General features: G+C 39.4%; 1 protein-coding gene across 1 annotated transcript in view; it reads right to left on the minus strand.

Moving 5' to 3' along the window:
- Nucleotides 1-9094, minus strand: part of bnc1 (basonuclin 1) — a 36110-nt gene extending 27016 nt beyond the window's left edge. The window contains exon 1 of the mRNA XM_035418166.1: nucleotides 8883-9094. Within this exon, the coding sequence (XP_035274057.1) occupies nucleotides 8883-8891 (9 nt within the window). The 5' untranslated portion in view covers nucleotides 8892-9094. The remainder of the gene's footprint in view (nucleotides 1-8882) is intronic.
- Nucleotides 9095-17390: the final 8296 nt, after the last annotated feature.

Consider the following 17390-nt stretch of genomic DNA (forward strand, 5'->3'; position numbering starts at 1 on the left):
AGATCTCGGTCCAATCAAAACGGAACAGAACAGAAAGGTATGTGAATCTGTTTAGTAGGTTTTGGTCGAAAAACATTTTGTGACAGAAATGGAAATCCCTCCGGGTGTCTACAGACAAAAAGCAAGCGACAAAAAAAAAAAGAAAAGAAAAACAGGCTCCGGCATTCTTTGAGGGTAATCTCAATATGATTCATATCTAGCCTTTCGACTGTTGTCACAGGGAGGAGGAAGGAAAGTACATTAAACCAGGATTATAGGAGATCAAAACCCACAGGATTCTCAGAGACACTCAACTGGTCACCAGCCATTCACAAATCTATTTTTGAACAAGTAGAGGAAAATTTTTTTTAGTTTGGCTAAAAAATTTGAAGCAGTTTCTGTAGTCTTTGGTTCGTGTGAGGGAGCATCTATAACTTACACAGCCGGCGTGCACACATCCTTTTGTACAGTAAATCTTGTTCCGAAATCCTCCTCACCTGGGCTCCAGCTCACAGATGGCTACCTTTAGCAATGCTGCCGAAAAAAGTCTGAGGCTTCTTAGCAAGAATGTTGATGTTACACAATGACCTCATTGTGCTGTGATACAGCTTGTCTGAGCTCTGTTCAGTGGCAAAGTCACACCTGTTCCACCTATGCCACAGGGCCACAAAAGCCAGTTACATCAATCAGCATTTAAACTCATCAAACGAATGTGGCTTTCTGCTTTTAGTCTTAGCCACTGCCCGTGTCTATGGAGACATACAAAAGGACTGCCTCCTCCATTGCACCTTAACCCTTTGGAGGCAAATGCAAGGAAATTGTCACAGCTGACTTAAAAAAGCTTCTTACTCTTGGATTTAAAAAAATAAATACAACACTTTTACAAAGTCACTTGCAGGCGGTCACCTTCTCGTATTCACTTTCCGTCTGTCATTAGGGTAGTCTCACATCAAGCATCTAGTTAGTCCGTAAGTGGCTGCATTTCCAAGAATTCCCTGATCTTTTTGCTGATAGTATGGGCAAAGTGGTGTTTGAATAGCACTGTAACATTACTGTTTGTCACAGTGTTGTGCAAACCATTACGAGGCTCTTTTGCAAGTAAGATGATTGCTTCTATTTGTGTCTCCAAACAAAATAGACAATGTGTTTCAGATGAGACAATACCTACTTTGAAAATTTTATCGAAAGAGCCGATGAACCGTCTCTAGGCAACAAATTAACTTAATACAATGAACACTGACGTAGCTATGCTAAACATGCCTTGTGTGACATTTATATTTCATTTAAGTGAATTAGAAGACTAATAAAATTGTCACAGTGAATACCCATCGTTGGTTGTGCCTTCATATACAGATGCATTAAAATGAGTGTGTTACTGCACTTAGTTGGCTCTGAGGTGATACACTGTGTGCCAAGAGCTCTCAAATTTTATCAAGCTGAAAAAAATAGGGACTTGTGCAGATAGGCTCATGTTGACTCCCACACTTCTGGAATATGCCACATGAACGCTGCCAAGTTCTCAGGGCCTGTCTCAGTCTCTCTCTGGACTGTGTTATAGTGCATAAACCAGATGAAATTCTTCACCCTTTACTTGTTTCTCCAACTCAAAACATAAAATACATTGTGTTCTGTTGTCCTGCCAATTTTCCTTCTTTCCTATACTTTGATAAGGGAATTGAGCGCCTGCCCCACTGGCTTTATCGCTCTCCAGCCTGGTTATTCTGTCTCTAACAGTACTCAGAAAAGCCATAAATGATAAGTACTCAAGTGCTACACATTCGAGTGGTTAGATAGATGACAATCAAAATAATGGAATAATGTAACAACAGCAATATAGCCAAAAAAAGTACAATGCATAACACAGTGTTGTTATTTACCATTTACTGCAGACTGTTGATATAACTGTAAAACAAGGAATACCATCTTAAAAATGTATGCTCATGAGGCTAGATTTCAAACAATCATTTTGGAGTCTGTTGAAGACTGGTGTTTTTTTTCAAGTGCAGGTATTTGTAGAAAAGGGTTTTTTTATGTAGTGAGTGAGCTAATGTGACAGTTTTTGTAGAGAAGACAAAATTTGGGGGGTGTGGGAGATGACTACATTACCTGACAAAATACATGGTTGCATCTGTGGCTCTCGGAAAGCAAATACAAACATGCCCGCCAATACGCAGTACAGTATGTGGCCATTTGTCTGAGGGGCGGAAGGAATGTTAAATTAAATAGAAAGCCAGGCGCTTTCGTGCAGAGCCGAGCATTTATTGGAATGATAAACTTCTCTCTTATCAGTTTTATGCTACGTACCTGACACTGGCACGGCCAGCAGAGCTCCAGAGAGCAGTCTGTTCATTGTCCCTGTAACGAGAGCCAGGAGGCCTGTAATCTGGCCCACAGCACATCATCAATACCACTTGGCCCATTATCTTTCCCTGGCCCTCCTCTCATCAAAAGCACATTGCTTTACATGGCATTTATTAGGCAATGGCTTGCAGAAGAAGGGCAACTGCAGTCATTCCAATACTCTATCTTTGTTCACATTTTGCTGGCTGTCATCCTCTCTGAACTATATTGTGAGCAGACAAACTGAAAAATATGTTAGCCTAGGACATTGCTTTTGAAACTGCAAACACTGGAAGGAATTGGGGATGTTAAAAAATGTGCCAGAGTTCATAGTTCATTTCAACTGGCAACCACCCGTAATGGAAATCTACAGTAACTGCTGTCTAGCTGGATCCTTCCACAGTGCTTTCTGGGACTTTTAAATTAGGGGATTCCCAACAAAGGGCCTTCCTCCTCAGCACCATCTGTTGCCTTGAAGAGTAAAACATATATTTCCAGTGGTCACAAAGGATCACCTTCCCTTTCAACAAACACAAGTTCCTGATATTTACCTTGTCTAGACTTTCTCATCTCAGAGTGAAAGGTGAGCACTGTGAAAAACACCAATTAAAAAGCTCTTTCAACCTCAGATGAAAAGGTTGCGTGTAAAAACATTGGGTTTTCATATAATCAATCTGGACTTGGCTCCGTCTATTTTTCAATGGAGTTTATTACTTCCAGTATTAGGATTTTGTTAGTATTGAACAAATAATGGCACAGTACCGATGTGACAGAAGAGAAAACGGCACACTTTTATTAAGAGGTATGTGACAACTCCACATGACTGAACATGTTTAACTCTTAAGTCTGCAGAGGATTCCCGCCCTCAAAGCCAAGGGGACTTGGCTTTGTGACTCATGGCAAGAATCATAAATTGATCATGGCCACTCCCACCTACATTAAGCTAATAATAATAAAAAAGCAATCAAAATAATAAAATAACTCTTTGGGAAGTATTCTCCCCAAAAATAATGCATATTTTTACAAAGAATTACAAAATAATTTGATTCTGTATTTGCTGGAATTTGAAATATCCTAACCCATACTTTAAGGTATGGATTTATTTGCATTCATTCTGTTTTTTTATTTAGTTCTTTGTTTATTTTCAATCAATCTGGTCACAAAAATACTTTTACTGAAAGCGTTAAAACTCATGGTTCTATGTCTATAAACTATTTTATGATGCCAGTGTTTTAGTGACAGGTGGGAGACAAAACAGGCATGGGGTTTCCTCACCTCCGATGTGTTTTAGAAATCCACAGACGACGCGAATCAGGGTATAGTCAGTATTCTCATCATGGCTCATTGTTCATCGTTTACCTAGCAATTCCCCAGAGGAATTAGCATTGTTGTCCATTTCGCCATTGAACACACACCGAGAGTAGCGTGTACATAAGAAGTGTTATTATCTCTGGTTTATACAGTCTCTCTCTTCTGGAAGAAAATGAGCACACTAACAAGGTTCTTTGACCAGTACTGGCCAAGCAGTCCCTTAGTATAACCAATGAGACCCGCCATGCACAAGTAATAACTGGACATGGGCAGCATAAATTCTCTCCAGAACATAGCCAGCCAATGGCAAGTCATTATACTGATGATAGTAAATTATTTTAACCAATGACATTCTGTTTCTAACAGTGTATAGCTTGTTAGGCTTACATTACAGGACATGCGTTGTTTCTCCTGTGTAAACAAAACATTACTTTTTTAGTATGCACACTGAGAATGTTCTGCACCAGCAAAAAATTCTTGAGACGTGATACTGAAAAAGGTTGTTGTTTTACAACAAAAATGTATTTTGCAACGCCTAAGTCTAAACAGAAGACTCAGCATTTAGAGGCCTTGGAAAGAAATCACTTATCTGAGTGAATATATCTGAGGAGGACAGTGAAAAGACCTTTGACTCCACAGCAGAGGGCATGTTCAGTGAAGTATATTTAGATGCTTACCTTTCATATTGGTAAGCATCTAAATATATTCACAAAATATTTTTATTATTATTCAGTACACTTATAAAAAAAAGTTGTAGGCCTGATTTTGAATAATAAATACAGCATGTGAAATTGTGGGATGCATTTGACGTGTTGATGTGGGTGGGGTACTTGAATAAAACTTCAATCAATGGACCTCGGTCAATTGATTAGTAAACTAGATAGCTAGTGTAGTTTTTTCTACAATTTTCCTGACCTGCTGCTGTCAGAAGTGGCAAGGGGAGAGCAAGGAGACGGTGGTGGAAAGGGAGAGGGAGAAGGAGGAGAAGCCAGGGGGAAAGGGAACTCATTTAAAATTGTTCCACAACCATATAGTATACAATATGAAGTATTTTAGACCTCTTAAGACCCTTAATATTATTTGATTGCCAAGTGTCCTTTTTGAGTCTCTAAATGGCCTTTTTGCAAACCAGTCTAGACATTGCTTTAAAAAAAAAAACAATGCAGAATACTTATTTTTGGTGGTTTTGCCATCAAAATTGAACCAGGATTTGTCCATCAATGTGGCTGTGGCTACAATGTATTTCTAAGACCATCAGGCACACCCATGACCATTTGTATCCACTCTTTCAGGTGAGAAACAAATGTTGTGTTAGAGCTTTTGTGACTTTGTTTCAGTAATATTTTTTTGTGATTGATTTTGACTCAAACAAACTCCCAAGGGTTACCTTTCAGAAGAAACCAGGATTATGCCAGTGGTCAAAACAGGTTCAACAATAGAAAGCATTTTATTTTGGGTATGTAATTTTAGTTTGAAAAGGGGGCACAAGAGAAGGGGTTAAACAAACCCACTTACTGAGGTGTACACTGAAAAAATATTTATGTCCATTTTGCAGCTTGGAGTTGTATAATTTTTAAAGCAAAACTGAGTGAAAGCTAAATGCACAGCTCAAATATGTATCTAGATCAGATATATTCACTCATCCACTGCAATTCTCTCTGGAAAATTAGAGGGGAATCTAATATTAGACTTTCAGTTATTATCTGTTAAAAGCACTGTGCATATTTTCATTGCCCATAAATATAGAGATTTCTGGACAGTTTGTTGTCAAGCTGGGATCCCAAAAATATTTTACCTCTGAAACTGAAACATTGCTTAGTGTACAGTATATTTACCAGTCAATGGGAATAGTCCTGATTGATAGGATTGCAGTGGTACCTAGGGTTATTTCTAGTAGTGTATTATTCTCCAAATTCTCAGAAGAAATTAACTGGGAATGGTGAGCAAACACGGGCAAGAAGAAGTCTCCTAATAAAACAGAAGCATAGCATCTCGGAATCATAAGAGACTACCTTTCTTTGCTTTTTTGGAAAGCAGAAGGAAAATCAATACACTCTGGTGCAATGCCTGTGATGGCCTGTAATCCAGTTGCTACATTAATGTTTCAGGAGCCAAGAGAGTGGTAGATCTGCACTAGGCTGGGGATCCTTGGTGGACTCACAGCCTTTGGTTTCCCTCCAAAACAGAATGCTCAATTACCCCTGTGTTTAAAGTGGGGGAGGGGGGAGCTATCGCAAAAATGATCTGATCGCTAATTCAGTACTACAAAATCATTGGCTGTTTAAATCATATCTTTATAAGTGCACAAGACAATTTGAGGAAAGCCTTTATCTCTACCTCACAAAATGAGGTAACCTTTGTGTGCATATGGAGAACATGAACAAATACGCAATAATGGTTTTAGGCAATATTAATTGATAAGTGTACATGTTAAACTCATACACTTATCAATTAATATTGCCTAAAAAATTTAAATTGCATAATCATGTTGAATCTCTATAGTTTATTTGCACACAGTAAAAGATCTCTCAAATTGTCATGACCTGTTCAGGGCTATTTAGTTCAGTTTGGGTATCCTTTTATTTGTGAATGATTCAAATATATTTCACACGTAAATGCAGCATAAAATAACTGTTAAGTGAGGTGCTAAGGCAGGAACAATTATCTTAAGAGGACAGGGAAAGAATATTGGCAAGGAAATGCAATCTGCAGGTTGCTCCAAGCATTCCGTAATGATTGAGCTTTTGTGTCTGTAACGGCTAGGCACAGCTTGATTTTGGATATCTCCCTCTCAGGGCTGAAGGGAGTTCAGCGTGTGGTGGAATGAGACCAGGAATGATCCTCCCTAGACACTGAACCCTAATCTCTAAACTTTTTAGGTATTTCATGTTTATGCCACAGTTTCAACATTGCTATCCCGTGACATTAGGAAAGTATAAATCACTAGTGCGACAGCTCCCTTGTAGAGACTGGTACGGAGAAGGGAGCTGCCACTGGCTACGCCCACTGATCCTGCCAGATGTGCTCTCTAAAAGCCCAGCAGCATTAACTACTTTGACACCGCTAATGCCTTTGTTGATGCTAAAATATTCACTCCGTCTGCTGAAATGCAGTGCCTTTTTCCACTAGCATTGAGGGAAGTAGAAATTAACAGGACACAAACACAAAGGAAGTGTTCAGTTAAATCATGTTGCTCCTTTTTATAGATGGGCAGTATATCAAAGATATTTAATTGCAAACTGGTACAAGTATAAAATAATATATTACTGAAACACTAGTCAAAGACTACATAATGCTTATTAAGTTGGCAGAAAAAAATATTGTATGAATATCTGCAGAACCCTGGTGCATGAAGGTATATATATATTTTTCCAATGCATACATTGTCATTCATAAACTCAGACAACTTGTCAATGTGCAAACAATAAATGCACAGCAGTCTCTGTTGTTAATTTCAGTTAATTTACGGGCAAAGATTTGCTTAGATGCATTTTCTTCATCTAATTTTGTTTACTAAGAAATGCATTTTGTATTTCTTAGTAAACAAATAATACTGCAGAAGTATTTCGTAAGTATTCTGGTGTAACTGAGGCAATGTATACTAAGTACAACTTGTCTATGTTTGTTATCCATTTTGGTTTAATATGGATGATAAAGGGCATGTTTGGAATGTTTGACAGTATCCACCTGAACCGTCTATATTTCACAGGAAGAGTGTCTGTCTGACTTTAACAGCTATGATCACTGCCTGCCAGGACTAAACTGTTTTTGTGGTCCTTCACGGTGGCCTTTTCCCTCACCCACAAATTGTAAATGTGAACTTTTAATTATTTGATATATGTCCCTCTCTGTTCTATTCTATAAGGTCTGTCCATTTAGGAATAGCCTTCAAAAGAGTACAGTTTTAAAATGTATCTACAGGTTAATAAACAGATATACAGCCAAATCTATATGCAATATGCTCAATATGCAATATATGTGTTTCAGCTAATCAAAACCATCAAATCTCCATTAAGCTTTTTATCACAATAGTCCTGTGATAATCAGCAGTATGTAAGATGGATATTTTATTCTTGAAAAATGTTCTGATAGTCTTCCTTTTGATTGTCATCCCAAATTACTTTTCAGGGCTTTTGCAATTATTTTGAATCTGACCCAGAAATGGGTTTCCATGGTTCTAGAATCACAATCTTTTGTATTTGTTATCTACAGTTAGGAAAATGTATGAAACATCTTTTGTTGATGGTCCATCATTCCTGTAGACCACAGACTACTTACACACTGCTAGGTTACAAAAACGCACACACACAAGAGAGAAATGAATGTGGCAGCGGTAAAGCGTGCTTGTTCGTATATGGAACACAAACATTTTTATGTATCCTGTTCGAAGTCAGGAAGCCAGGCAGATGAAATGACATATTTAAATAGAAACCCAATTATGATCACTATTTTAAAGTTGAAAGGTATACATTACCAAACTTATTTCCCGCCTTGAAGTGGTATTGCCCATTCAAACAAACAAACAAAAACAAACAGTGAGAATGGCATGATGCGAAATCTCCATGTCATCATTCAGAATGTGACATAATTCGGTTTTGGCGTTCGGTTCAAGGACCTCAAGTTGAAACTGCTGACCTGGTATTTGAGTTCATACCACAAATACACAGCCCTAGCTGGGAAAAAAAGTCATATTCAACACAACCTCTGCGTAATTGAACATTGCATGTTACCACCCGATTTTTCCAGTAAACTTAGCAAAACGGACGATGAAAAACAGAAAAATAAAACTATAAATAAGAAAAAAGAAAGCATAAACAAACTATCATTACGTGCGGTTTTTTTTTCTTCTTTTTTCTATTTCTTTGCAAAATACAATTCTTATCACAACTCCACAGTAGCAGTGTATGTGGTAAGGCCTGTCATACGGTGTTAATTCTGTGCTTCTTGTGCAGCTAGTTTAATACTGCACGAGTTGCGTACATAGCATCTTCGAAGCACAAGCTATTTTAAAAATATATTGGCCTCGCTGTTTAGGATATGAGGATGAAATTGTGATTGAATTGTAGTTATGAAGCAGGTTATTTGACAATCAAGTGACATGGTTAGTTTGAAAACAAAAAACAACAGGGCAAAATATAAGATAAATGTATCAGATAGAAATGTAGATACATTGCATGTCAGATTGCAGCATTGTCTGACTTACAATACACCGTGATATTAAACATGCATTGAAACAAATATCAGTTTCTTACCGACGCCATTTTCCCTTCTCTTCAGTGTTCTGCTTTTATGACACCGTCGTATTTGTAGAAGAGTATACTCCGATATGCATGCTTTTGCGGTGTATACTGCGTGACACTTTCTGAAAGATGATTGAACATTCAAGAACATTCGTGCAAGTACACAGGGACCCAGTAATCAAAACTTCAGCCTTCGAAAAACTTGACGACAGGTCAATCGTCGCTTAATTGTCACCACTCAGAAGTGCTTTTTTGAAAAGGCCACGTCTCCAGAGGGCACAGCTACACCTGTGGACTCATTAAGGTCTAGCGGTGATTCGTTGAGCGACAAGCAGCGGCTCACCTTGCAGTCTTAGGTGACAAATTGTTGCGTGACAAGACCTATTTTCATTCCCTCGGGGACTTCATATTGGTTAATATTAGGTATCGATAATATTTCTCCTTTTGTATTCTGTGTGTATAAAAAAGGAAGCTAACAGCGAAAATTGTCATATTACTAAATGCAATGTATCCACCTATTTACAAATTTATTGCCAGAAAATTCTTTCAGGGATACCTTGCAGTAGATCTTAAATACATAATTCATAATGACGTGATAGGCTATATTCTACTCTTTAGCGAGTAGCTTAAAAGGAAAATAGAGCGTTACATTCTCATGAGAATCGTAATATTCTGTATTGATAAAAATGCATCTATATCTAATTGAATATAACAGGGTTACGTTTAAACTGTTCTCAAAAACACTACACAACAGTAATATTGGTTTATCATGATTTGTAGAGTGACAGCTAATTCTATATCTGGACCTGTGTGTGGATTGGCTACAATTTACAGGTTACCAAGTTGCACAAAAATTGCTAAAAAGTCAACTCAACTCTGAATTCATGTACTTTATTGTGATTCTCATTAAAGCGGTGTTGGCAATGGCCACCATTTGTTATGATTCCAGGATATAACCTTTAGGTTTCATCCCCCATTAGTGCAGGAGCCAGTAATGGAACTTTACATTATTTGTAGCAACCATAAAATGCAAAGGAGTCACTAGGCTTTGACTGGACACTGCTGTACTAGAGGCATGCCAAAGAAAACCTGCCTGGTAACCTAATTGGTCGTGGTGAAGCAACAAATTACACTATGATTTACTGTATCACACTGCTGAATCTGTTTATTGACCATGTTGAGTGTGGAGACTTCCTTGGCAACAGACTCGCTATAGCCCACATTTTCACGTTTACGAGCTCAAGATGTTGGTGTAAGAGGCAGACAGCTGAATAAATTCTGAGAAGATGACACCATCCTCATGTGCACTCTGGTCTGTGTGATGTCATTAGTGAAATATCAGCTACACGTAGCTACTGGGAGATGAAAATGATCATTTTCTTAAACATGGTCCCTATTCATAACAGCCTTGTACATCCAGATAAGTTTGTATTCAGTTCATGCAACAAAATACTCAATGTATTCTACACAGGTTCACATGGTGAAACATGGATGTCTGAAATAGCTTCCTTTAACATTACTTCCAGTCATTCAGTTATTCTCTTTTCACCACTTCATAATTGTGTAGCTTCTCTGTGCTTCTTAGGGACACCTCTCCACCTTTCATAACTCGCTGTGTAATTAAAAAAGCTTTGTTGAGGCTTAAGATAGTTTTCAGGCTGCATTTATGTGCACTTTATCCACCCCAACCCCCCACCCCCACTCACACCCACTCACACAATTACACAGGCATACAAAACCAACATTTCTGAGGTGCTGTTAGGTCTTGTACACTTGCCATTTTTCAGTGACAGTATTGATTCCTCAGTCATACACACTGCAATTTCTGTGCATAGTTCCTGCCCGAACTCCCCTTGTGGTGATTTCTTCCCCTTGGGCGCCTCTTGCTACACAGCTCTGTTGGCTGTGTCTAAGTGTACTGTTGTTAATTTCCCTGTATTTCTTCATCTCGGTGCCCAGTGTAGGCAGACCAAAAAAAAAAAAAAAACAAGACAAATAGGCAGACAAAGAAAAGCATGCTTGAATATATGTCTAACACTGTCTCAGACACATGTTGCTTGGGAACACACAATATACATGTCTGTGTGCATGCACACACAGTCAGACACACATATTTATATCAAGCACAACCACTTCAAATATGTATAAAACAAATTTGTGCAATACTGTATAAGTACAGGAATAATACTTCAAAGTAATTTAACCTGTTTGTCTGGCTTTGAAGTTTCAGGATTGATTTCCATTTTATGTGAAGTAAAATGTATCATCCACAAGCAATTTGCTTGATTTCCATTTTATCATGCAAAAGCTATTTGCAATTGTACTTTTGATACCTTGAACCAATTTTGGTTTCACTTGTGAAACAATTGAAAATCCAAATCTGACTTTGCTGACTACAGAGTTTATGTGGGTATGTTTGGGATTGGATGCACATTCACCATTGCCACTGATGTTCTAACAAAAACAGTCCAGCTTTGATTGATCCGCAAGGTTGTCTTGTCCAATGCCATTTCTAACCATTCACCATTTGAATAATGCAGTGGCATAATCTCCAGATTAAGTGCGCGTTACTGCTTTGGTGCAATAACACCATTGCTGGGCCTAAGTCGTGGAGGAGTCTGCAGCCAGTGAGACTGAAACGGTAATTGGGGGCTTTTGGAGCAGAGGCATGCAAATGTCTCCGGCTTTGCTCAGATGCCCTTCTGTTCCACTTCCACTTGATTCCAATCCTCTCATTCCACCTGACTGCCGAACGCACAGCTGCCTTTTGTTGACTCCCCCGGCCCTCTGGCAGGGCCACACTCGGCAGTCCTCATCGGCCTGATTAAAGATGTGTTTTCACTGGCATGTCATGCACTGTACATCAGAGGAGATCAGCAGCCAGCCTGAAAGTCAGATGACATCGAACACATGCACGGCACCACCGCTCGCTCTGTCAGACAAGGTGGCCTGAAGAAACACTGCCCATAATGCTAGAAAAACAGAGGAAAATGGGAGCTGTTTAGTTAAAGGAACTGACAGGGAGGAAATATTTGGACTTTATCTAAGGGGCTGTCAAGTCCTTAGATCTTCTGTCTTTGTGTTTAATGGGTATGTTCGAAACCGTGTTATCTGTGCAACTTAACATTCAAAAGTAAACATTATTAACGCACACTGATTTATTACTGATGGCACAGTCGGATGAACAAATATGAAATAATTCTTAACTTTTTCTGCTTGATAAATGTTTTCACATCTCATATGTTCTACTTTGATTTTTTTTTTTTCGTTTGAACTCAAAATAGTTTTTAAAAAATGGGCTGCTCAACTGTGCTGTTGATGAAGTCTCACACTTTTAATAAACAAACCGCCCCCAAACCGGCAGCCCATATTGTCGTCTTCACATAATAAATTGCATTACGACTCATTGGGTACATATGCGACAGCCATCAGGCAAACACATCCTGGAGAAAAGTCTGGTGGGAAGGTTTTCGCTCGCCCAGCACATTAATTACAGATGCCTCTCCGTCAGCTCTCCCTCTGGGCTCTCTCTGGCTCCCATGGGTGGTGCAACTTAGAGGGAATCCACATGTCACACAAAGTGTTGAGTGTTGAGTGGCCCGTCTCCACAGCGCTGCCACACACAACGCTTCCGGCCTCTGTAGCCCCGCGGAACACTGAGGAAGTCCCGCTTCCTGGAGCCATCACTCTTGCTGCCCATGGGTCAGACATAAATGTGACTCCTGGCCTAAACCTTCCCTGAATAATACCGCCTAGCAACATGGAGCAATATTTTTTCAGCGCTAAGAGAAACATGCTCGGCAATCAAAGGTTGGGGGGCGAATATGTTTTTTTTCACAGTGTTGTTTTTCAACTGAAGGAAGCCTTTGTTTGTTATTTTCCCAACTAGACACCCTCTGTGCCTCAGCTCAGCCCCAAGTGATCACCATGCTGGGACACCAACTGAATCTGGACTTGGAAGGTGGTTATGGTGGTTCCCTGAGGAGTAGAAACATGGGAGGGTGTGTGGTTGATCGTACCATTTATATTTATAAATATAACTAAACAATTTTTCTAGGATCCATTGACATCTTCAGAAAGATTAAACAATTTCCATGTTCTCAGCAAATTAATTTCAGAGTAGTCCTCTAACAGGTTTCCAATCTTCCTATCTATCCTTGAGAGACAAATGGGCTTGAGAGACAAACAACATGAACCAAATTCCGCAAGAAATAATTTTCTCAAATGACGCTTATGAGCTTTCATCATTTCGAATTCAGGCGTCCTTTATGTCTTTGTAGATTTGACTGGGTATTTTTTGTTTAGAACACTAATGGCTATGACTACGCCTGCCTATTTTCAGATCTTTTATTCTATTATCTAAACCTGATGTGTTAATGTTTTTGATCATTCTCACATGCCTCAGGTGCAACATTACTCTGCTGATGAACAGGATAAGTACAGTATAGCGTTTTAAATGTTTCCCTGAAGCACTGCATTGCCAGAGCTCTCAGAAGTTCTCGTTTGATCATGCAGTTTCACTCTTGCCTTAACACTGCCTTAACACTGGCAATTAATGACTTTGTCACATCCATGCCATGCCATCCATGAAAATGTGAATAGACAAACCTGGCACAAGCAATCATGCACAAATGAAACATCTTAATGAATTTGGACAGATTTTCAAGCTGTTTATCTCCTTATGTAAGTCATGTCAAATATATTAATTCACCACCTGTGGGTCATAAAGTCAATATATCAGGACATCACTGGTTCGCTTTTCTCTAAACTTTTAGAAACATTTTTGCTTCCCTGTTGCACTGAATAAAACACTGAATGCAAATATAACATTGTTGTGGCACTGAAAAAAAAAACAGATAAAATTATATCATTTAAAAATATGCTAGAACTGCACTCATTATGTATAAGTGTACACAGAAACAGTGGGCTTTTAATACATGCTTTCTGTTACATAGATTCCTGTTACATTTCCATACACAGAATTCAATTTCTTCATAAATGAACAGAGTGAAATCGCATTAGGGCTAAAATGATCTCCTCTATATACATTCATAAGGGTCTCATTTAAAATAAATCTAAAAATGGATTAACAAAAAAATGTGAGTGGTATCTTCTCATGTATTAGTTGTTTCATCCGGCACAAAAACTCCAAGGAGAGCAAAATACTAGATAATATCAGTAGTGCTAGGAGAAAATAACTGAGATGGAGCCAGAAAGCCTTAATTGTATTTTTCTTTCAATGTCCACAGTCCAAGACTAGTGATATGTGGTTATGAGAGGACAGAGATCACTCGGTGTGGAAGGAGAAATGGAGAAGAGGAGGGGGGAATTATGGAAGGGGCAGCATTGTCAAGATAACTGTCCAAGATCCTGACCAGCACTAACTACTTCTCTTACTTTGATGGGTAAATATCAGGGAATAGCAAGCCAGGGATGTGCAGGACATTCAGTATGAAAGTCCCCTTTGCCCTTTAGATTCAGAAGCTGCAGTAGGTCTTCTCCAATACCCACAGGGTATGATGCTGCCTGAGCGTGCCTGACTGCAGTGTCAGATAGCTTAAAGCATTTTTTAAATGTATTTTTCAAGAGGGGAAAATCAATAGAACAGGCCAGAGAACAGCGCCTGGTGAAACATGAACTTCTGATATTCAGCTTTAACGTCCATGAGCAAGACGTGTTTGCCGGGTGGGGGTCTGTTTGTGGAAGAACCTCTGTGAGCTCTTTTTTCTCCTCAGGAAAGTAAATACATGAGATAATGGGTTACAATTGAAGCAAACTGTGTCTGTTGCCAATATGCTTTAATAAGGATAACAGAGATGACTACACGCATTAGAATAATAATAAATACGGCAACTATTAGATAATGTTACTCCAATAACATGACTAATAATAATAATTATTATTATTATAACAACAACAGCAATAATAATAATAGTATTAATAATGATTATTACCACTTTTAAGTATTGCACTGCAATTATCTGTTGCCTTCATGATATTCCTATAGAGTGCTATGCACATAATTTCTGAACTGCTTGCTGAAAAAGTAGCCTACATTAGTAAGTAAAAATCTATTTTTTGTTACTCAGGTCAAGTTCATAATTTGAGTAGGATCTTTGAAGAAAAAATTATAAAATAAAAATAGAAAACCAAAAGAAAAAAAACCCTTTGTAGTCGTTTAGGCTGGCCCAGTGGCTTTACATGCTGATGCTACATTGTGCTGACCTCTGACACAAGAGGGTCAGGGCATTAAATTATAGGCCTGACTGTCAAGCTGCGTCCCACATTTTGCCCAGAGATGTGACAAATTTACTACTCTCCACAACATGCAGCCAAGGGGATTTTCAAACCACGGGTATGGGTTTGATTGCCCTCTAGGAGCAAAAGAAATGAAATTACTGGCAACGGTGGAGCTTAGCTATTGACCAAGATTGGCAAGCATTGGTGATGACCAGGCAGGGAGGCCCTTGGCTACTGTTCCTCTAACTGCTCCCAGTACCCAGCAGGCATTGGTGTGGAGTCAAGAAAAGAGCACCCGCCAGAGGAACACTGACTCTGAAGCAAGCAATTTACAAACTGCAGCGAGAAAAAAGAACATCCATGTGGCGGCTCTGCACTAGATTCCAACACGCCTCCAAAAGTTGTGTGCAAAAAGAGCTGCGTGACAGGTCTACAGCACAAAGAACAAATGTGCAGTATGGCAGTGGCAACAAGTTGGCTCTTCATACTCATTAAATTGCATTAAAAATAATATGCCATCATCTCCGGGATCTCTGACCACTGTGCATTATTTTCATGGTTAATTTCTCCTGCTGACATACAGCACTGTGGAGTGCAGTTAGGACTTATACAGATTAGCTACTGTAAGACCAGAGAAGTGACACATTTTTCACAGTAGCTGCCATTTCGGTTCGAGTTGCCAGCCTCTTTCCTAAGGAATGTGAGCCTCTTTGAGCACAGCTGTGGAGAACGGTGAGCATGAGTGTTGGGATCAAAGGGCAGTCATGAGGCTCCTATGGAAAAAAGAACTCTTCCTTTTCGCTCTGTTGTCCTTCCAAGACCAGCAGTCAGACACCCCCACACAGTCATCCCCCAAAGCATGCACACACACACACACACACACGCACGCACACACTCGATGCACACAAATGCCCACGCAGAAACACATGACACGACATGCTTTCGCGCAAACACACACACACACACACACACACACAGAACTAACTCTGGTTGGAAGAACGTGACCCCCTCCAATACACAGTCATGCTTGAGGAGAAGCTGTCTACTCTCCTGTGCTACCTATCGGGGCCCAGATCACACACTGACACCACACCACTTCAAAGCCAGTCCTTTTGATGCTCACCATCAATATGCGTTTCATCTAACACAGCTTGGTTTAAGCATCCCCTGCTTTTTTTCCACAGCGTAATTGCTTTTAAAGTCGATTAGAGCAAATCATTCGCAACCATTCTGCCTGTACTTTAGTCTGCCTGCACCACCAGAGTCATGGAGTGAGAGATACAGCATGTGCACTGTGACGTCTGCTTCACTGGCCCTGCAACTCCATGCTGGCTGGATTTTATGATTAGCGCGAAGCATATCGACTGAAAATATGGGGTATGTTTCTTAAAATGCACCAGGAAAAAAAAATATCAGGCACTTGACTATGTTCAGACCTACTTTTTGGCATATTTTTTAATGTAATGGAATAGAAAATATGTTTATCTAATTTGTCAAGTTTTCTGCTGAAGGTTTACATCAGCAGGTTTAATTGATGTTTCCCTAATGCTGTCAAGGGTCATTTCATCACGGTGCCCGAAACCCACTTGGAAAATACATTTTTTACTCCGAAAGCCAGATCAAAGGCTAAGTTCTGAGATCAAAGACCAGTATCACGCAGCTTTGGTCACATCGGTGTTGTTTACATGAATGCTAAAGGCACTTATATCAAAATTTCTGACTGAAAATGTATGTCTTGTATCAAAGTATTTTGATGTCACTTTTGAAGTACATCAATGCATTTGGGAATAATTTTGAAATTTTACATTACCAGTTTTAAAGCAATAACAAGATTGGCAAAGTAAACCGGAACTGTACATGCATTTGCTAATGCATATCATACTTTTTAAACCCAGACATTTCCACAGGGTCAACATTATGCAAAGTCTTTCATTTTCCCTGTAGCTGTCAGAGGAATAGAGTGGCCACCAGTCATATTGCTACCATTAATATTGCTTAAATGTGTTTGTGTTGAACCGTCAGAAGTAATTATTGAACCTAAGAACGTGCAAACTGCAAAGTGGTGTCAAGAAGAAGAACTCCAAAATTTAGCTGGAATACTGGTCAATCCCTCCTAATAAAGTGTGGATTCTTTGCCCCAGACCCAGATGGCGGTTAAATGATCCATTGGATGCTAGGCTCATGATTAAATCAGCAGTGTCTCGTCGCAAAGGGGTTCTCCCTGTACGCACAGAGGTGGGGAGAGGGGAGCCGACCACCATCTCCCACCTGACCTTTGAC

The sequence above is a fragment of the Anguilla anguilla genome, chromosome 5, assembly GCF_013347855.1.
Source record: "Anguilla anguilla isolate fAngAng1 chromosome 5, fAngAng1.pri, whole genome shotgun sequence".
NCBI lineage: Eukaryota > Metazoa > Chordata > Actinopteri > Anguilliformes > Anguillidae > Anguilla > Anguilla anguilla.